General features: G+C 42.6%; 1 protein-coding gene across 1 annotated transcript in view; it reads left to right on the top strand.

The window, feature by feature from the left end:
• The first annotated feature begins 219 nt into the window (after positions 1 to 219).
• ITGA4 (integrin subunit alpha 4) overlaps positions 220 to 23561 on the top strand; it is a 238913-nt gene continuing 215571 nt past the window's right edge. The window contains exons 1-2 of the mRNA XM_073577489.1: positions 220 to 537; positions 776 to 897. Of these exons, the coding sequence (XP_073433590.1) occupies positions 341 to 537; positions 776 to 897 (319 nt within the window). The 5' untranslated portion in view covers positions 220 to 340. The remainder of the gene's footprint in view (positions 538 to 775; positions 898 to 23561) is intronic.

The following is a 23561-nucleotide window of genomic DNA, read 5'->3' on the forward strand; positions in this document are numbered from 1 at the left end:
AAGGATCTGCAGTAGTGAACTGGAAATAATGGGTTGTAGTCATCTATTATCCATGTCACAGACAAGCTGTAATTACTGGAGAAGACACACGTCCAAGAATGGTTTCTAATATGCAGTCTCTGTTCTGGAGCCGAAAACTTAAAGAGAGGAGGAGGAGGAGGAGGAAGCAGAACTGATGGGCGGTTACTTAAAAAAAGTTTTCTTCACTTGAAATACAACATGGGCAGCTGGATGCTGGATACAGACAGTTACCCTGCAATCACAAGGCTCCAGAACACACAAAGTATCATTCCATTGCTATGAAGACATCACTTTGGGGAAAGCAGCAAAAACTTCTAAAATGATCATGAAGAGAGGAGAAGGCAACAAACTTTGCAAACTGTCCAACATCTGGAGACTTACACTGATCTGTGCTCTCATTGCTATCCCTGCTGGAACTTACAATATAGATGAGGAGAACCCCTTGGTTTTTAAAGGACCAGATGGATCCCTCTTTGGTTATTCTGTGATTTTCCACAGCTATGGGGATGATAAGTGGTGAGTGTTAACGTGAATTTTTGCAAATGTTTGCCATCATGTAGCTTGTTGCAGCAACCTCTGCATTACATCATAGTAAAGAATGTGAATCTGGTTGCTATCTGCATAATCTGTGAGTAAACTGCATATTCTACTCTTTTTTAAAGGTCAAATATTTATGCCTTTGTGATAAATGTCAGGTTTATTTTGTGTTTTTTTATTTGATGTAATTATTTTTGCTTATTTATTTTTACTCCAGGATTATTGTTGGAGCTCCAAAATCCAATCTGACAACACGAGCAAATATCCGCAACCCTGGAACAATTTTCAAATGCAAAATTGGAGATAATGTTAATGGGCTATGTGAAATAATGGATGTGGGTGAGTGATGAGTGTCAAGGACGTCTGTCATTGATGTTACATGTTGCCATTTTTCTTTGTTTCCTGGTGAAGTATAGCAGTTTTTGTCATCTGATCAACATGTAATAAATGGTCTGGTTATAATTCAGTGCTTAAAGGGGTTGTCCACTACTTGGACAACCCCTTCTCAATCAGTTTTTTGCCCCCAATAAAATAACAACACTTATGTATGCTAAGATCCTGTGCCGGCGCCGCTCCAACACTGTCAACATTGTCTCTCCCAGAGTTCACATAACAGTGTTGCGTCAGGCAAGCCCTGCGGACAATCAGTGATTTCTTAATTCTCCCCGTCTTTAGACAAATCACTTACATCCAGAGGAAGTGAGCGCTGCTGCTCTTTTACCCCTTCCGAATGTATGCCCTATGTCCGAAGGCGGAGAGAGTGATGGTCTCACATGACGTAAAATGTTACGAGAGCTTCGAGAGAGACAGTGCCGAAACCACTGGAACGGCATATGACTTGTTATTTCACTGGGGGTCAGCATATCGATTAAGAAGGGGTTGTCCTAGTGGTGGATACTCTCTTTAATTCAAGTGAAATATAAGACCTTTTTCTGAATAGATATTCACTATCGCAGGAAAAAAACTATATTTTTGTCCCGACATGGTTTTACATTTTGGACACAGGAAAGATATATATCTTTGTACCGTGTTAGCCAGTAGATAGAGATATCAACCACTGAGGACTCTCAATTCTAAATAAATTTTGGACAATCACTTTTTAAGTTAGGGATGCACAAACTTTTTAGATCCTGAGGATCATATTGTCATATCAAAACAACTCCATGGGCTGCATTATTACCTTCTGAGACATTTACTGCATATTGAAAGTATTTGCTAATAGGTGTTGGGTCCATTTTTTGGGCTCCCACCTATCAGTACAGTAGAGGTACCCTTCTCACGGGTTTGCAGTCCAGAAGGAGGAGATCATGCATTTAGTTACTATAGTACATGGTGGGCCATTTATATGGATACACCTAAATATAATGGAAATGGTTGGTGATATCAACTTCCTGTTTGTGGCACATTAGTATATGGGAGGGGGAAAACTTTTCAAGATGGGTGGTGACTAGAGATGAGTGACTTTGCCTTTTTTCGGGTCGTCGAGTTTCATGAATCCCGACTTTCTCAAAAGTCGGGTCGAACGAAATCGGCCGATTATCGTGAAAAGTCGAAGGCCGACTGAAACACGAAACCCAATGCAAGTCAATGGGGAAGAAAAGTCGGCAGTGAGTGGAGGACAGGAAACACACCCACAGTGTCCATTTTAATGCCAAAAACATCAATTCTTATTACTTAAGCTTGTCAACCTTGATTTAGTTTAAAATAATAGTTAGGCATTGAAAACAGGGGGTTATTTGGCTAAAGTTGTGGGGGGGTAGGGCTGGCTCCAGATTTTCGTGGGCCCAGGGCCAAAGTGTGTCAATGGGCTCCTTTAACACATGCCACAATTCATGATCCTCTGATACGGCAGAGAAATAGAGGTAAAGTACAATGAAAAATACTTCACTTCTTACATCTCATGACTGATATCCATTTTAAATTCTCCAATAGCTCCAAAAACGGACAGTATATTACTCCATACAGTATTATGGCCACCGCATAGTGCGCTATTCAGAGTAATGAGGCCCATATATTTCTCCATACAGAATCATTGGTCCCATATAATGTTTGAAACAGTATATGATGAGCTCCACATAATGCTACAGTATATGTTGGTCCCCACTGTGTTATGGGCCTAAATAATGCTCCATATATAATGGGCCCCATTTCTAATGCTCCAGTGCATGATGGGCCCTGTAAATGGTGCTCCAGTGTCTGATGTCCACCTTTGGAATGCTCCAGTGTATGGTGGGACTCATATATCATTCTCAAGAGTATAGTGCTCCCCAAAAATAGCTGTCCCAACATTGAAAACAATTAAATAAGTGTCCTCCTAGGGAATCCTGTACTAGTCTGGACTCCTCGTCGTCCCCATCTTCCATCTCACTGCACTTGGACTGTTTAGGCAGAGGCCGTACAGACGAGCTGTCATCGCGCTCTCTGACCAGAATGTCACTGTCAGGAAACGCGGAAGACGTCAAGGCGGTGGAGCAGGGAGAGGGAAGTATTTCAACTTTGCAAGTGCTGTGATCCTGAGCAAGCAGGGGGGCCCACTCGTTGGCGACGGCACTGGCACAGGGCCCCTCATAGTACGCCGGTGTGTCTGATGGCGGGTGTGCACCCCCACCGTCAGAGACCCTTGATTCTACTATGAGGGACCTTGTGCCAATGCCGTTGCCAAACAGTGTGCCCACCCACCTGTCCAGGGCAACGGCACTCGCATGGGTGCGTGCGCCAGGTGGTAACCCCGGCCCTGTGGGGGGAGGCCCAGTTAGGGAGGTGGAAAAATTGGCATATGTTGATGTTGGACATTCAGCAGCTGCAAATGGAGTAATTGGAGAAGTCCGCAGAAGAGGAGGACAAAAGCAAGCCATTTTTCTGGCAACCTACGTGTCAGCAGGGGAGGGTGGGACAAAATCCTTTGAAACCCATGCATGGTTCATTTTAATGAAGGTTAGATCATCAACATTTTGGGTCGACAAACGGATCCTTTTTTCTGTCAGGATTGTTCCAGCAGCACTGAAGACTCGTTCAGGTAACACATTAGTAGTAGGGCAAGCGAACTCCTGTAAGGCATATTGTGCCAATTCAGGCCAGGTGTCAGGTTTACTGGCCCAATAGTCAAAGGGGAATGACCGGTGAGGGAGAACATTGATATGGGAGGAGTAGTAGTTTGTTACCATAGTTGACAACTGCTGTCTCCTGTCACATTCGATCAATGCAGTATTACCAGTCGTGTGAGCAGTACTTGAAAATTCAGTCCACAACATGGTCATGAAACCCCTGTGTCCAACGCCACTTCGGCTGTGTGCACCACGAACACCTCTTTCATGTTGGCCCCTACGGCTTGTTGGATAAACATCACCGCCGCTGTGTGCTGGGAATGCCTCAAACAAACGGTTTACCAGAGTTGCTTGTTTGTTAGCCAATATTAGCTCTAGGTTCTCCTGTGGCATGATGTTTTGGAATTTGCCTTTATAGCGTGGATCCAGGATGCTGGCCAACCAGTAGTCGTCACCGTTCATCATTTTGGCAATGCGGGGGTCCCTTTTTAGGATCTGCAAGGCATAATCAGACATGTGGGCCAATGTTCCAGGTGTCAATGATGCACTGCGAGTGCTGGGTGGAAGAGCACTTTCTGGCAAATCCACATCCCTCCAGTCACGCACAAACCCTGCACCTGACCTTGCCACGCCAACATTTTTCTTGCCCCCTGAGAAGCATCCTCCTCCCCAAAATAATCATCCCCATCATCCTCCTCCTCCTCCTCTTCCTCTTCTCATCCACCTCGTCCATGAGACTTCCCTGACCAGAAAATGGCTGACTGTCATCAAGGCTTCCCTCCTCCTCTTGATCCTCGGCTGCAGACGCCTGCTCCTTAATGTGCATCAAAGTTTGCATGAGCAGACGCATAAGTGAGATGCTCATGCTTATGATGGCGTCATCTGCGCTTACCAGCCGTGTGCATTCCTCAAAACACTGAAGGACTTTACAGAGGTCTTTCAGCTTCGACCACTGCACACCAGACAACTCCATGTCTGCCTGCAAACTGCCTGCCTGTGTATCCTCCCACAAATGAATTACGGCCTGCCTCTGTTCGCACAGCCTCTGAACCATATGCAGGGTGGAGTTCCACCTTGTTGCAACGTCGATAATTAGGCGGTGCTTGGGAAGGTAGAGCAATCGCTGCAGCTTCTGCATACGACTGGAGTGTACGGGCGACCGGCGGATGTGCGAGCTCAGTCTTCGCACCTTATGGAGCATGGGTGTTAACTCCGGATAATTATTGAGGATGCACTGCACCGCCAGGTTCAAGGTGTGAGCCAGGCAAGGTATGTGTCTGAGTTTTGAAAGGGCTGTGGCTGCCACAAAATTGTGGCCGTTATCACTAACTACCTTGCCTGCCTCAAGATGTAGACTGCCCAGCCATGACTCAGTTTGTCGCTGCAAGTAGTCGGCCAGTACCTCCGCAGTGTGTCTGCTGTCTCCCAAACACATCATCTTCAACACAGCCTGCTGACGCTTACCACTAGCTGTTCGATAGTGGGACACCTCGTGTGCAACACTGGCAGCTGTGGATGGAGTGGTCGTGCGACTGCACTCTGTTGACGAGCTTTCGCTTCTGGAGGAGGAGGGTCAAACGCCTACAGCCAACTGTTTCCTATACCGTGGGCTAGGCAGCACTGTCCCGCCGCTGCTGTTCCCTGTGGACCCTGCATCCACCACATTAACCCAGTGCGCAGTGATGGACACGTAACGGCCCTGGCCATGCCTACTGGACCATGAATCTGTTGTGAGGTGCACCTTTCCACTCACTGATTGCTTGAGTGTATGGACAATGCGGTCTTTCACATGCACGTGGAGAGCTGGGATGGCTTTTCGTGAAAAGAAGTGCCGACTGGGTAGGTCATTGCGTGGTACTGCATAGGCCATGAGCTCGCGGAAAGCTTTGCTTTCAACCAACCAGTAGGGCATCATCTCTAACGAGATTAGTTTGGCAATGTGGGCATTCAAAGCCAGTGTACGTGGATGAGAGGATGAGTACTTTCTTGTCCTACTCAGAGTCTCTGGTAGGGTGAGCTGGACTTGAGAGTTGCATATGGTGGAACTAGCGGTGGACATGGCGGACTGAGAGAGGGTTGGTGATAGTGATGGTGTTGGTTTTGTTGCTGATGGCCTAGATTCAGTATTTCGTAGCAATAACATTGTGATTCCATGACTGCTTTTCCCTTGCGACGACACCTCGACATTTGCTGCTGGTGGTGTGCTAACCGGTGGGCTTACAGTGGGGGAAGCGATGTAGCGTTGCTGACTACCTTCATTCGGAGCAGGTGCACATGTGGTACGTGAGCTTTGGTAGTCCGTCCACGCTTGCAAGTGCATGGTGGTTAAATGTCTAAGCATGCAACTGGTATTCAAATTTCTCAGATTTTTCCCTCGGCTAAAGGTCTTTGCGCACTTCTTACAGATAACCTTTGCCTGATCATTAGGATTTTGTTCAGAAAAGTGCCACACTGCACTCTTCCTACTAAGGAAGACATTTTGAGACCTTGCACACTGTGCTAATTTGACCGTCTGGCCAAGCTGTCCTGCAACTCTTTTGTTTTTTGTAACACGTTTTTGGACTGCTACGGTCCTGCCAGATAACAGCTGTTGCGATGTCGTTGCCTGCTGCAGATCCTCCTCCTCCTCTTCTGAGCTATTGGCAGCGGCACCCTCTTCCCCCAATGGATGCCAATCTGGGTCAACAACTGGGTCATCCATCACCTCCTCTTCAATTTCATGTGCCTCTGTGTCACCGTGTAAGGTGGTATAGTATGTGAGAACGGGCACCTGAGTTTCATCAGGGTCTGATTCTGCCTCAGTACACTGCGAGGACAATGTAGTGCTCTGAGTGAATGTACCAGCAGAAAAATCTAGCAGTGGCTGTGCATCAGTGCACTCCATGTCAGATTCATTTTGGACTGGGGAATTCACGATTTGACTTGATAACCCAGGCATGGTATGTGAAAAAAGCTCCATGGAGTAATCGGTAGTGTGGCCTGCCACATCCTTCACTTTTGGTAGAGGTGAAGGACACAAGGAAAGGTGTTGTTCCTGACCAGGAGCCTCCAATGACGACTCAGTGCTTTTATTTTTTGAAACTTCAGAAGAGGAGGCGAGAGAGCTGGAGGCTGTGTCAGCAATGTAAGCCAAAACTTGTTCCTGAAGCTCCGGCTTTAAAAGTGGTTTACCTACTCCCAGAAAAGAGAGCCTTCGAGGCGTTGTGGAGCCAGACGATGACGCAGGCTCAACACCTCCTGCCTTAGGTGCTATTGTGCTTTTGCCACTACCAACAGATGCAACACCACCACCACCATCGGGACCAGCTGGCAACCCCCGCCCACTTCCATGGCGTCATCCACCATACTTGCTCATTTTTGTGAAAATGTACCCAAAATACCACCAGCTATATGGTACTGTAAGACAAGTTAGAAGGTGTATCTACTATTGGTGAGAATTTGAATCTCAGTAGAGATTTGAGGACGCTGAACTATTGTCTCAGGCCCAGTAGAGATTACACCTCAATGTAACAGGCTGAAATTGGATGGTGTATGACACGGTGGAGGGTGTCTATAGGATTGGTGAGAATTTGAATCTCACTATAGATTTGAGGATGCAGAACTATTGTCTCTGGTCCAGGAGAGATTACACCTCAATGTAACAGACTGAAATTGGATGGTGTATGACAAGGTGTAGGGTGTCTATAGGATTGGTGAGATTTTGAATCTCACTATAGATTTGAGGATGCAGAACTATTGTCTCTGGCCCAGGAGAGATTACACCTCAATATAACAGGCTGAAATTGGATGGTGTATGACAAGGTGGAGGGTGTATATAGGATTGGTGAGAATTTGAATCTCACTATAGATTTGAGGACGCAGAACTATTGTCTATGGCCCAGGAGAGATTACACCTCAATGTAGCAGACTGAAATTGGATGGCGTATGACAAGGTGTAGGGTGTCTATAGGATTGGTGAGATTTTGAATCTCACTATAGATTTGAGGACACAGAACTATTGTCTCTGGCCCAGTAGAGATTACACCTCAATGTAACAGACTGAAATTGGATGGTGTATGACAAGGTGGAGGGTGTCTATAGGATTGGTGAGATTTTGGATCTCACTAGAGATTTGAGGACACTGACAATGATGCTCTCAGTCCAAGTATGGACTCAGGCAGCCTAATAAGCAGGACTGCTGCACACACAAAAGGGTGGAAAAATGAACGCTTGGTAACTGTGCAGAAAAGAGGAAGAAAAGTATTTTTGCTTTTAAAAAAGCAGTTTGCACAGCAGTGTGCTAACAGCAATGCAGCTATCAGGGAGCCTTATAAGGCAGCCTAATAACCAACAGAGCTGATGCACAAAAATAGAGCCTCCCCTGTCACTGCACACAAAGTTTTGTGTTGTAAGTGGAAATCGCTAACAGCAGAAGCAGTTTTTTGGTTCTTCTTCCCTGCCTAACGCTATCCCTACAGAATCAGCAGCAGCAGCTCTCCCTAGTCTAAGATCGGCATAAGTAAGATGGTAGTCAGCGTTCACGCCCTTTTATAGCCCCTGTGACGCCACACAAAGCCAGCCAATCACTTGCATGCCCTTCTCAAAGATGGTGGTGACCGATGCCTATCTCATCGCGTTGCCCACAGTGTGCGTCCTCCATCATTGGCTGAAAAAGGGCGCTGGAAGCATCTTTTGAAACATGACTTTGGCGCTCTCGTCGCTGACCTCGTGGCCGACCTCACGCTATGGTCGGGTTTTGTTTCATGAAACCCGACTTCAGCGAAAGTCGGCAACTTTTGAATATGACCTACCCGTTTCGCTCAACTCTAGTGGTGACCATGGTGGCCATTTTGAAGTTGGCCATTTTGGATCCAACTTTATAAATGGCCCACCCAGGTGTATCCATATAAATGACCCACCTTGTAGATGCCAGATGCTGAAACAGTGGAGTGTTTTCTTTCTCCTATAGGCTACAATGAATATGACAGGGGTCATGCATGGCCAATTCTTCACCTCATCTACTCCTTTCTGTGCTAAAGGAGTCAGTAGTCAGGACTCATTCTGCCAAATGTGGCTGGTGTATAAATGACCACACAGCACATCATTCATAATTATCCGTCCCTATAGTGCTATTCGTAATGTGGCATATGGCCCCAAGACCACTGGCTGTGCACTCGTGATTTAAGCTATCCCTTGTAAGATTAGTTGATCACGGAGATCCCCATAATCAGCTGGTTTAGCTAGGTTAATGGCTAAGCATAGCGTAATTACCATTCTATGTCAGTCATTGGGATGAATGGGAACCATTTCTTACCATCGTGGCTCTACAGAACGTAAAATCACACTTACCACAACTCAAAGGTCAATATATTGAGAATGGCAAATTGTATTTTATCCTTTTAATTTTTACCCTCGAAATTATCTGTGTAACAGAATTCGTGTTTATTTGTCCAGCTGACCATTGTAATGTTAAGTAATCACTGTACCATAACATATCATGAACTTATGATCTACGTTTTCTATGGATTCCATACTTCTCAGTAGCAGCCAGTGTGACAACCCATTACTCAAAGGCTAAAGTATCTAAATTTAGTTTTGATGATGCACATGCCAAAGTAATATGTCACTGTAGATAAACTACTCTGAGTTTATTTTGTATGCTGTTTAATTTTCCAAGGTTTTCGAATATGCTCTTTACATTTAGATTTACATTTAAAGGGGTTTTATGGGACTTTAACATTTGTGGACAATCTTTCAAAGATAGGTCATCAATTTCTGATTGGTGGATGTGTGACACCCGGCACCCCTGACGATCAGCTGTTCCCTGTATCGGTCAAAACTGCTCAGGAACAGAGCTGCACAGCTCCATCAACAAAATAGTGGCCGCGAGCAGGTATTGCACATCCAACACCTATTGATTTGAATAGGGAGTGAATGTGTAGTACTTGGTTGTGGCAACTAAACAGTGGACAGAGTTGTGATGTGTAGCTCCACAGCTGAGCAGTTCCGGCCACTGCTGACACCAGTAACAGCTGATCAGCGGGGGTGCCAGGTGTTACACTCCCACCGATCAGACATTGATGACCTATCCTAAGGATAGGCCATCAATGTCAAAGTCTTGGACAACCCCTTTAATAGACCAATATATTGCATGTCTTAAAGGAATGCTCCTTAAATTTGTAAGTAGGGATAAAAATAACATCTATGCTGTTTCTTGATGATCTTTGTAAGCGCAACTAGTGCTTGACACATAGTTCATACATGCAAGATGAGAAACACCAGATACCTCCTAACATGGTGGTAGACAGATACCGTGCAATGAGCATCATCTAGGAGCTGTTGTTACCCACTAGCTGTCCACAAAGAGCTGTGACGAGAATGGAATGTATATCAGTACTGTACTTTGGATGATTTTCCTTTTATTTTGCTTATTTTGTATCCCCAAATATAGCTGCCTTTGAAGCATATTATTCAATGTTACTATTAGGGAAGAGTAGTGTGCAGTATTTGCATCATATACTGTGTATCAAATCAATTAGTAGCTTGGCCAATCTACTTTTTAATGTTGCATCTAATTCTAGTATTGGGCAATAATGTAATAAATGCTATTTTTGTTATTACTCAAATCCCCAGAAATGGAATGTTACATTACTTTTCATTGCCATTATTATTTTTGTTATTAATTGACATGAATATAAGCTGCAGGCTCCATGGCGGCTCCATGGCTTGGAAAATGATAGAATTGTTCTTGCATTTTTATGTCATCTAGACAATTCTATGCATTATTTTATCTCACAATCAAATGAGACTCAAGGAAGCTCGTTGTAGTGCATGTGAACACCAAGAAGGATGTGTATGTTTTGGAAAGAGCGTGGGGGATGGGAATTTTATCACATCTGCTACATTACATGCCTTGGTGGGATGTTCTGTGCAGGAAACAGAGTTGATCTGAAAAACACAACTTCCTTAAAGTTCTAAAGAAGAGGTTGTTATCCTGTGGTTCCACAGCTGATAGCGAGCCTAACCCTAAATGCTTTGCTTGAGATTACCTCTAGAAAGGTCATTAGCAGAAGTGCTCACCAATGAGCAATGGGGTCATATATATATGTGTATACCTACAGCACACGTGCACATTTTGATAATGTCCGGTCTAAGGTGAGCAGCTTCTGTAGGAATGAATTCTCAGTGAGGAAACCTGAGAATGTAAAGTCATTGCACTGTAGTATACAGTATATATTACCAATTTTGCAGAACTGCAATACAGCAACTATTTAGCACCTAGATGGCCCGTAGTATATGTCAGTATAATTTGTATTTCATACACTATTCAAGAAGAAATAATCACGCCCTGTAAAGAAAGGAACAAACCTCCTTAGTCAAGTCCCATATAAAGACACCTTAAAATGGCACTTTGTGTTCTCATCACATCTCTGATAGGATTTAGGATTGTGCTATCTCCCGGGCTGTTCTGTGCTCATAACACCATCATTTGTACAAAATGTCTTAGCAAGCGTTAATGAACACAGAATAGATGATAATTATCCACAGGAGAGATGATAAATGCCCGATTATATGAACAGCATCCTGATTCCCCCATCATCATCCTCACTTTGTCAGGGCTGAGTTGAGGTTCATGGTCGTTCAAGACCAAGGCTTCATTGAGATTTATAGGACTGACGGAGATCTCTCGGTCATTTGCATAGACATTGAGTAGAGCTGCAATTTACCGACTTATTATTTTCTTTTTGTGACCTACATGAATGAATTATTGGATGAGAGAACAAATAACTAAATAATCCACCAATTAATGAAAGAGTAAACAAATAAGATTAACAACCAAATGCAAGATTTCAATTCACAGCAGTGTTGTTAGATGTGCCATTGCTAACGTTATATAGCCTTGTAAATGATAGTTTACCAAACAATTACTGCTTACAATGCAGAGCCAAATGTGACTTTTGAGAGCTTTTTTGGCCATGGCCCCATATAAGAAAAATGGAAAGAGTTTTGCAAAATGTAAGCATGTGAGCATGTACAAGTGTACGGATGACAGTAACTACAGAGGAGCCAATGTACCAGGAGGGAACAGTCACAGTCTATTGTCATATCTAGGTTGATGATATAGCTGTATATATTATTGATCTCTAAAATTGGCCATACACATTAGATGGCTGGCAAACGAAGGTTGCTTCAGACCATCGTTTGGCCCACAGCCGACTCTTCCATACACAGGAGGGCTCTCTCGGCCGAACGCTCCTGTGTTCTCTATAAGAAAGTGCAGGCTGACACGTCGCCCCATGGTACATCTCCAGAAGAATATTGCCATCAGGAGTCTGAAATCAGACATGCATGATCAACATCTCTCACAACCATGATTCGGCTGGCTCCCCAATACGCTATAGACCGTTGGTCGAATCTGTCATTAGTTGTCATTAGTCTAATATATATGGGGACCTTAAGGGTCGAGTAAGACTGGCCGACCAGGGCCATTAAGCGTCCACAGATCAGCTACATGCAAAATGATCATCAGGCATCTACCGGCCCGTCTACAGTGGCCTACCGTACTTTCGATGTGCACATAATGATTATTTACACACGATGATGTGCTGCCAAGAGCAGTTATTTTCAAGCTTGCTTAATAATCAACTCATCCCATAAACAGAATCAGAAATAAGCAAACTTTATATTGGTAATTAGAGTTGGTGCAAATTGATTCACAGGAACTGGTCCATTGCCCACTAAACTGTAGCACCTGTATGGAAGGCCTGAGATCTGCATCCTTTAGTGGCTTGCAAAAGTATTCACCCTCTTGGCATTTTTTCATGTTTTGATACCTCACGACCTGGAATGTCACTATTTTTTTTAGAGTTTGCATCAGTTCATGTAAAGAACATGCCTACAACTGTGAACTTTTGGTTTTCTTTTTATTATGAAGCAAACAACAATTAGGACAAAATAACTGAAAACTTCAGTGTTCATAACTATTCACCACCCTAAAGTCAGTACTTTGCAGAGCCTCCTTTTGTGGCAACTACAGCTGCAAGTCGCTTTCGATAAGTCTCTATGTGCTTTCCACATCTTGCCACTGGGATTTTTGCCCATTCCTTACGCAAAATTACTCCAGCTCATTCAATTTACATGGTTTGGTGAACAGCGATCTTCAAGCTTGACCACAGATTCTCAGTTGGATTAAGGTCTGGGCTTTTACTAGCCCCCTCAAAAAATATTTATACGTTCTCCTTAAACCACTCAAGTGCTGCTTTAGCAGTATGCTTTGGGTTGTTTTCTTGTTGGAAGGTGAACCTCTGTCCTAGTCTCAAATCACTGACAGACTGAAGCAGCTTTTGCTCAAGAATATCCCTGTATTTTGGACTGTAGATTTTCCCCATGACTAGGACCATTTTCCCTGTCCCTGCAGTCAAAAAACATCTCCTGAGCATGATGCTACCTCCACCACCATGTTTCACTATGCTAATGGTGTTTTTGGGGGTGATGAGCTGTGCTGGTTTGGTGCCAGGCATAGCTTTTACCTTGGAGGCCAAAAAGTTCAATTTTGGTCTCATCCAAAAAGTTCAATTTTGGTCTTATCCAAAAAGTTCAATTTTGGTCTCATCTGACCACAGCACATTCCTCCATACTTTTGAGGAGTCTGCCACATGTCTTTTAGCAAGCTGAAAACGAGACTTACAATTTTTGTGTGTAAGTAAAGGCTTTTTTTCTTCCCAGTCTTCCATAAAGGCCACCTCGATGTGGTAGTATAGACAGATATTCCAGTCTTTTCTTGGGAACTCTGCAGCTCCTTCAGGGTTACCTTTGGTCTGTGTATTGCCTCTCTGATTAGTGCCCTCCTTACCCGGGCTGAGAGTTTTGGTGGCGGCTCTCTCTTGGCAGGTTTGTTGTGGCACCATGTTCTTTCCCTTTGATGGATCATCAGAGATTGGGATTGTTTTTTATATCCCAACCCTGACATGTACTTCTGAAAAACTTTGTCCCTTACTTCTTCGGAGATCCCCTTAGTCTTCATGGTGTTGTTTGGTTAGTGGTGCCTTTTGCTTAATGGTGTGGCAGCATCTGTGGCCACCAGAAAATGTTTGTATATACTGACAGACCATGTGACACTTACATTGCACACAGGGGGATGTCCTGTCACTAAGCATGTGATTTATTAAGTAATTGCTTGCACTTGAAATTTTGATGGGATTCATATGCACATGACAATTTTTATTTATTTGATCCCTTAAATTTAATTTATGTCTATATTTTTCTCACTTCACAAACCAACACTATTTAGTGCTGATGAATTACACACAAATTGGGTTACAAGAATATTTAAACATAGGACATAATGTATCAAAATAGGTAAAAAGTCGAAGGGGGAATACTTTCACAAACCACTTTACATCTTGATTAGCCAAATTGGTACAATGTTATCATTGCTGTGAGATGCATATGTGATGTCACACCACGCCGGCTAACTAAAAGATTAGCCATGGATGCCGTCAGGTAGGGGGCTGTTGTCAAGGACCCCATCCAGTGTCCACAGATTACTGACATGGCTGATAGACTTGGTCATACGACTCAATTCACACCAACTCTAGTTCTGGTACGTTTGATAACCAAAGAAATTTCAGTTGGCAGATTAATTACAAAAATCTGAGCCCTAAATAAAACCTTACTGGTATTATATTTAATTTATTCCATTAGAATTCAAGTTCTGCTCCAAAATTAATAGTATAGTAGTCATGGCTAGTAATGAATGAAAAACATTATGGTAGTGTGAAAAGAGTCTTATAGATGTGGATTTAGAGATGTTCCCTGTTCTTGTCCCCTCAAATGAAGCCACTAAATGAGCATTAGATGCCTTCATCTGGGTTTGTCTTTAAGGTTCTTCCTACCAGTATAATTTACCATTACCACGAATAGTTCATTATAGTTTAATGAAAAGCAAATGGGAATTCTCTGTCATCATTATATGTCCTCAGGGACTACTTTTTTATTCTCCTGGTTTAAAGATAATTAATAATGACTAATCGCATGCATGGTAATGTAATGTCACTGCTGCAGTGTGCCGTCCTCTGAAAACGACAATGAAAATACTGAATTCATGTCTACTAGAGAAACTGTACAAAACCTCGTTATCAATGGATGATTGTTACAGACCTGTGAAATCAGAATAGGACTGGGGGACTAGCACCTCAATTTTGGAAAATAAGGCTCTGTTCACATCTGCATTGTGACTTCCATTCATAACAGAAGCTAGAACACTGTGCTGACTCCATTATACAACAGACCCTAATGGTACCTGACAGACCCTACTAAGTTAAAATAGGGTCTGTCATTGCTGCGGAGAGGTTTCTGTTTTTATTTCTGACAGCAAAAATGCTGTCTGTGCTGTTCTAGTCATCAAATTCATCCCCCATTTACATTGTGAACAGAGCTTTATTGTTCATGCACAAGGGTCTTCTGTTACAGTTCAGGGGTCCCCCCTATTTTTAATGGTGACCGGTCTGCAAACCCTGTCTTATGAGGAAAGGTTGCAGGATTTGGGAATGTTTAGTTTGCAAAAGAGAAGACTGAGAGGAGACTTAATAGCTGTCTACAAATATCTAAAGGGCTGTCACATTGTAGAAGGATCAACTTTATTCTCATTTGCACATTAAAGACTAGAAGCAATGGGATGAAGCTGAATGGGAGGAGACACAGATTAGATATTAGAAAAAACTTTTTGACAGTTAGAGTGATCAATGAATGGAACAAGCTGCCACGAGAAGTGATGAGTTCTCCTTTAATGGATGTCTTCAAACAGAGGCTGGACAGACATCTGACTGGGATGATTTAGCAAATCCTGCTTTGAGCAGGGGGGTTGGACAAGATGGCCCAGGAGGTCCCTTCCAACTCTGCGATTCTATGATTCTATGATAGCCAGCAAAGGCAAAGCAGACAGCTGTGGGCTGATATTAATAGGCCATGAATATTGTATGGCAGTAAGCACTCACGCTGCGAGAGGTGACGTCAGTAAGGTTACCGCAGTTCAACGGCTGTGAACTGCAATGAACTTAATGATGTCACCGCTTGTCACAGCAGCCAAGTTCTTGCGCTGTGCAGCATAAGCCCTGGCACTAGCTGGAGCTTCAGTCTATGGAGCTGCATTCTGTGAACGGGGCTTTATATTATTGACTGAACCAAGAAGCTAGAGATTGTTGTGGGACCTCTGTTTGGATTACGGCAGGCCCTATGTATTATTTATGGTAATAAATGGGTTAAGGAGGGAATTTGTCATGGACTGCTTTTTACAAAAAATAACTTTTGTGTGTGTGTTACTTTTGACTATGGGGCTAAAATGGAGGTATCTGATAGATTCCTGTCCATTACTAACAACTGGACTTGAAGTCAGTAGATATTACATAGCTGACATCAACTCCAATTCCATTACCCCAATTGCCACTGCACCAGGACAATCGAGAAGAGCCAAGGCTAAATCCAGAACCCCACATTATTTTAATTTTTTTATAATCCCCCTTTTTAATAACCAGTAAAAACTAAGTAGACAGCTGGGAGCTGATATTTATAAGCCGGTAAGCTTCATGGTGGTTGGGACATTCTTCAAAGAAGACTAATTCACAGCTGTCTGCTTTCCCTTAGCAGGTTATTAAAAATACATGAGCCACTTGTGTGGGTTGTACAGTCCGTCTCACGTTACCATGAGTTTGAAAGCACAACCAACATTCAAAAGTGACCAAAACATCAGCCAGAAAGCATTGATACTGAGATGTGGTCTGTGGTCCCCACCTACAGAACCACTCCTTTATTGAGGGTGTCTTGATAATTGCCAATAATTTCCATCTGTTGTCTATTCCATTTGCACAACAGCTTGTGAAATTGATTGTCAGTGTTGCTTTCTAAATGGACAGTTTGATTTCACAGAAGTTTGATTTACTTGGAGTTATATTCTGTTGTTTAAGTGTTCCCTTTATTTTTTTGAGCAGTGTAATATGTATGGTTATTAGAGTAGTAGCAGGGATTCATCACTATGGTTGTTTTATTTTTAGAGCCTGGTGCATGTTTTTTATCAATTATTTTAGCGGTGGAAAGTTGGAAACCCCTTTTAATGGCGTTAGTCTAAACTTTTTCATCAATAAAGTTGAAGCTAGAAGATCAAGAAGGCTAAAGATAAATCATATTAGACTTCCTGACTTTTTCATTGACACAACTCTACTTCACTGCTGACCTGGTACTATGTAGAGTTTGGACTTGAATTGGGCAGTTTATACGGTACATCTGTTTCGGAGACAATATTTTTTTCAAGGTATCATTGGTGGTCAAAATAATCCAATCATATGCATACAGTATGTGGTAGGAAAAGCTATATGTATAAGAAATTACAGAATTGTCATACATACTGTACATAACTGATATAGTCTGTGGTTATTCTTGTTGTATAATGAGCAGAATATAGGCACGGTTGGTTGTGGCCCCAATCTGCCATTGAGAAATGTTGTGATGTCACAAATCCAGGAAACCCATCTCCTCATCCCATGCAATGAATAGTGGTGGGTTCTTTAGTACAGGGAGTGGGATTTCATTATGGCTCTTCCATAATTGCTCCCATAATCAGTGTATAAGACAAATGATGAAAATTCAAAGATCCTCTTTTGATGGATGGGATGAATTTATAGTGGGCTACGCATCATGCTCTGTGTAGATGAACCACGTCTTTAGGAAACATCAAGATATTGCAGATAAACTGTGGTAGCCACAGCTCGCTGTCAGATCAAAATGAAGTGATCTAACAATATCCATTTCCTTTTTCCTATTTATCGCATTTATAGGAATTCCTATTTCCTGGACTCACAATAACATCCTATTACTTGACTTATACCCCCCTCTAGCATAAAAAAGACCGAATATCAGAATCCTCTCCAGTAGGATAAGAGTAAATCATTTTATCACTTGATATGATGACTTTTACAGTTTCTATGTGTTTTTCAGTTAGAATTTTGTCTCCCTTACAAAAGGTAGAATAGAAAAGTGGCATCATAGGGGTGTAGAGGTAGAAGTGACTCCTGAATTATAGATCCTGAGGGGACAATAAGGCTCATTCTGCTATATAAAACACCAGTGTTCACACATTCAGTATTTGGTCAGTATTTTACATCAGTATTTATAAGCCAAAACCAAGAGTGGAACACTCAGAGTAAAAGTCTAATAGAAACACGTCACCACTTCCGGATTTATCACCCACACCCTGGTTTTGGCTTACAAATACTGATGTAAAAAACACCAAATACTGTGTAGAAAGGAAGTCACTAGGCTACAACTATGGAACACATCCATGTGAATGTATTCTTTTGTAGTTTATTATATCCTATCATCTTCACCCTTGATCTTCAGTAACATACTCTCTTCTTAATGCCTCATTAAGACATACATTTTTTTTCTCTTATAAGAAAAAAATTGACTGACTTCCATAAGTTGGCTGGATCGGTATTTAATCAGTGCTTCATTTCTTACCATCAGTATTGCTCGTATTAAAAAAAGATCAATTCTTGAGTTTCTTTTTGCATAACGCTAATTCATACATTTGTGAAACATGGTCCGTGTATGGAAAATGACATACGGACAAGCCTCAGGTCTCCCAACACGAACCGAACAACCTCATATGCCTATGAGCAGTGGCGTAACTTTAAGCTTACGGGCCCCAATGCTAATGCTCCAACAGAACACCCAATAATTGCAAGTCTTTAATAGTAATGGTCGTTTCACATGGGCCAAAGGGACCCTTTACACCCCCTAGGCTCCAGAGCCTGGGTGCGATTGCATTCCCTGTACCTATTGTAGCTATACCTCTGCATATGAGGCTTCTGTGTACAGATTAGGAGACACAAAGCTAGTCTGTATGTCATCGTCCATATATCAACCATATTTATGAGGCTGTTAGGTACTGTTGGGAGATCCATGACGAGTCCGAATATCACTTTCTATTCATGGACCATGTTTCACGGATGTCTGAATTCGGTCTTAGACAGTGGAAACCAGACAGCACTAAGATGAAACTAGAATGCCGTCAGTGTGTTGTCCGAGCATTTCACAGACCCATGGATTTGTATTGGAAAGTTTGATTCGGGACACAGATCTAAAATTGCCATTCCCATCTTTTCAGACAATTAAGCGGAAAAACTACAGACTTATGAGCAGCCCCGCTAATTATAGTGGGCACATGACTGAACAGCACGGATAGAACATGTATGTGAAAAACTGACATCGGAATGAGGCCTTAATAACTGTGAAAATTAGCTTAGACTCCATTATTTTACCATTTTTAGATTTCAGGTATTTTCATTGGATAAACATGCAAAAAGAACAGAACAAATTATTGTTATATTTCCTAACGCAGGGGGTCAGATAATTGCTTTATGTACAGTAATCTTACAACATCTTAGGTAGGCATAATAGGCAAATAGAAAGGGGGGAAATAAAGAGGGAGAAGGAAAGGATAAGTAGTACCAAAGTCGTAAGTAATTTAAAGGATGAGTATCTGAAGGAAAGAGTTATACTTTACCAATTTTAAATAAGACTATAGAAATCTGATTGGATAAACAGACTTTTATATTTGTATTCTGCATTTTACTACGGTAATTGAATGTTGGAAGCTAGTGTCACGCCAGAGTATATTCTCTCATCCAAGAGAATCGGTTGATAATGCTAATCACACTGGGATCAGAGTTTGAAAAACCTAAGATAGAGACAAAATTAACATATACCCTGCAGTAAGTAAAAAACAATAGTGCATATGAATAACATAGGGTACTTGAGCGTGCAGTGATTTTTTTTCCCCGGACTGGCCCTCACTATTGCATGGTCTCATAGACTGACATTGGTCCGAGCTCCATCCGATGTTTCGTCACATTGCACTCAGACCGATAATACAGTCGTCTGCACGAGCACTTAGGGTTATTTTTTATTTTCTTTTTATTCATATGAGATAAGCATTTATTATAGTGTCACACATATGAAGCCAAGTTCACACGGCCACATTTTCGGTCCAAGTGCTGTAAGTAAAAGAACTGACCCTCCTTAAGCTTCAGGACCCAGATGTAACTTCAGCCACTATAGTTGTGCCCCTGCCTGCTGCACTGAAAGTAGTAAATTTGCTTTTTTATAAGACAATGAGTGTACTTTATTTTTACCACCCACCTTTCGTGTCTCCCTCTTTCCTCATAGACTGTAAGCTTGCGAGCAGGGCCCTCTTTCCTCTTGGTATGTGTTATAATCTACTGTATGTGATTATTGTTATGCTGTAATGTCTATTGTCTGTACAAATCCCCTCTGAAATGTAAAGTGCTGCGGAATATGTCGGCGCTATAAAAATAAAATTTATTATTATTATTATTATATTATTCTGCACTGGAAATGTCAGCAGCGTGTGGATGAGATTTCTCTTTTATTTGTCTGCTACTGAAATCTGGGATTTTATCTGCACAAATAATGTTATAAGGAACTGGTGATAGATGGAATATGAATATGAAGAATAGCTTGAAACATTGACTTCTATTATTGCTCATTTTTATGGGCGTAAGTAGCATAGTTACCAAGGGGGCAGAGTGTGTGGTTGCCCCGGGCCCTATGCTCAGAGAGTCCCACCCAGAGGTACCACCACCCTTAACTACATCGGCATGCTGTGCGGTAGTGCAATGAGACATGACCCCCCTGCACCACCGCTCTCCATTGGTGACACAGTGGTAGAGGTGCACGCTGAGGACTCTGAAGTTCTGTGTATACATGGGTGCTATGATATCAGCTCGTTGGTCTGCCTGAGCCTTGCCTATGGACTCATCAGGAATCAGGATTAGGTGAGTATATAGTGTATTTTATTTTTATAAAAAACTTGTGGTGTGATTGTGAGGCCATCATAAATAATGGGGGACCCTGAACCAGTGTGTGGGATCCTGAACCAGGGTGTGGGGGCCATTATACAACATGGAAGTCAATGTGGGGGCCATTATACAGTTTGGGTGTTTGTCAGGAACACCGCACTGCACTTGCTCACTGAGCCAGTGCGCATGTCCTGACTACAAACCTGTGCCCAAAGATACCTGTGGAGCGGGGCAGCAGTGGTGACGATGCATGCTCCAGGCACACAGGACCTGTGTCACTGAAGGTAGAAAGCAGTGCAGGACCTACGATCATGTGACTGCAGGGGGCGGGGCTTAGCATCCTGCTGCTGGAGATAAGTGCAGGATTCTACTACAGGGATCCTCAAATCAGACAAACGGGGATCATACACAGAGAGGGCAGCACGGTACCAGAAGGACAAGCAGAGAGTAGTCAGAACGTAAGCAATGAGTCATACACGGAGATAGCAGCAAATTACAAGAGGGGCAATCAGTGACTAGTCAGGACATAGGCAATGAGTCAGAAACCAGAGAAGCAGATAAACAGTACAGAATCAAGAGACAAACTCACAACAGGGGACAGAACCGGGTCAGAACCATATAAGCAAGCTAGAAGACAATCAGAAGGCACAGGCACACAGGGGTCACCACACTCAGCCAAAGGCAAAAGTATAACTGACAGGGATTGGAGTCTCCCAGGACTGTAAGAAGCCCTCCTTGAGCCAAAGAGAGGCTACAATAATTAACCCCCGGTGTGCAGGTCAAGCCTGCACTGAGCCCAAGACATTAACCCCTGACGTGCAGGTCAAAACCTGCACTGGGATCATGACAGTGTTAATACGGGGCAATTATACAGTTTGTAGGCGAATGTAAGGCCATTATATAGTTTGGGGCTAATGTGGGGGCCATTCTATAGTTTGGAGGCTAATGAAGGGCCATTATATAGTTTGGTGGCTAATGTTGGGTATATTATCTTGTTTGGGGCATACTGTTGGCCCAAACTATACTATGTATAGGGAAGCTTTAAGTTCATCAAACTGTGTATAGGTGAACTGTGGGCTATCATACTGTGTACAAGTAAGCTGTGGGGGCATTATATTGTGTATACAGGAGCTGTGGGCGCCTCATAATGTGTATATAGGGATGCTATGAGCCCATCATATTGTATATAGGGGAGCTGTGGGCTCATCATCATGTATATAAGAGGGCTGTGGGAACATCATATAGTGTATAGGGGAGCTGTGGCCCATCATACTGTGTAAAGGGGAGTTGTGGGGACATCATACTGTATATAAGGGAGCTGTGGGCCTATCATGCTATGTATGGGGGAGCTGTTGGCCCAATATGCTGTGTAAGGAGAGCTGTGGGCCCATCACACTGTGTATAGAGGGGCTGTACATGGGGGACATTATTAAATATTTAGTGGGCAGTTAAGAAGCATTATTGCTATAGGAGCAATCAGGGTATTGTGACTGTTAAAGGTGCACAGGGAGTATTAATACTTTGTAGTGGCAAAATCTGGACATTATTTACTAGGGCATTAATATTTTCTAGGGGGCAATGGCAATGTTATCATTTAGAAGACACAAAAGAAAAGTGTACGACTGCATCAGAACAAACATCATTTGTAAGTCACCATCTATATCTTTACTGTAATCATGTGCACACTCTGCAGGGCTGGTATCTACCACTATATGGGCGAGATTTTTCAGTGACAGCACGGTCATCTGCTGAGGTTTCCTCGTAGGTTTACACTGTAGTTGTAATCAGAGATACCTAGTTAGGGGCCCACGCACATATTTCATCACCCTCTCCGAGCTGAACCACTAGCACCAAGCGCCAAACCGTGGCTATGTGTGACTACTGAATAGTGCAGAGATTCAAGACTACAAGGCCCATGCTTACTTAATTAACCTCAATAATGAAGACTATTCTGAGAGGTTTTTTTTGCAATTATGTAGCATGTGTACAGGGGGATTTAGGATGATGGGTGTTTTGCTTATAGTAGAACAGATATAGAATACATTACAGAAAGCTTAAAGGGAATATGTCACATAGTTTTTGCTACCCTATCTGAGAGCAACATTATGTAAGTGTAGAGTTCCTGATTCCAGCGATGTGTCACTTACATTACAGGGTGCTGCAGTTTGGATTAAAACTATTTTCTCTGCTACAGATCTACCAGTTCTCTGAAATCTAAGCTCTGTATAAACCCTCCCACACCACTGATTAGCATATGTGTATACTGTGCATAGGCAGAAAACTGCCAATCAGAGAAGGGGGCATAGTTGGACTATCTGACAGCAGGCCAAGTAGTCATCTAGTGATACTCTCCTGCCGATAAAATAATGGATTTATAAAAACTAAAGCAAGCAGCCCAGTGGGTGACACATTGCTAGAATCAGGGTCTCTGCCTCTACATCACATTAGCTAACAATAGCCTGGCAACAGATTTCCTTTAAATCTAAGGAGAAACTATGTGCTGTAGATAGCAATGCTCCAAAGAGAAGTACGCAAGCAAACTTGTCATGTGTCTGTGACATGAAGGTCATCTGGTAGAGAATGTTTATTTGGCTTTGTCTGCTTGACCCCGATTTATACAATTGTAAAATGCTACTGTAGTTAAATGTCTGACTATTAGCAATGAAGGGAAGTTAAGCTATGCAAAGAGTAAGAAGACAATGTTATATTTATTGTCAAAAGTGAGCGTGACTCCTCTTCTCTGACTGGCACACATCCGGTAACCTTATAAAAAGGTAAAAGAGAAAAAAGAAAAAGCTTTTCATCCAGAAATTGCTAAGAGCAGCTGACTTTCATAGCTCTTTTAACCTTTCGTTTGTTACCCAAATACCAGTCATTGGCTTTCGTTACCACATCTTAGTGAGTTAAGGCTGAAATGAGATGGCACACAAGTATCAAGAATATTGATGTTAATCACATATGAACTTTTCAACTTGGCACATAATTCAGCTAAGCAAAAACTTAAAAAAAACCTATGATGATCCTAGACGCCTCGGCACAACCAGAGAGCTAAATAAGCCTAAAGCAAGAAAGGGGAAATCTAAACTGCCCCGGAGCAGACCCCAAA

This window comes from Dendrobates tinctorius, unplaced genomic scaffold (genome assembly GCF_039654945.1).
Source record: "Dendrobates tinctorius isolate UK_male_01 unplaced genomic scaffold, ASM3965494v1 ptg000056l, whole genome shotgun sequence".
Lineage (NCBI taxonomy): Eukaryota > Metazoa > Chordata > Amphibia > Anura > Dendrobatidae > Dendrobates > Dendrobates tinctorius.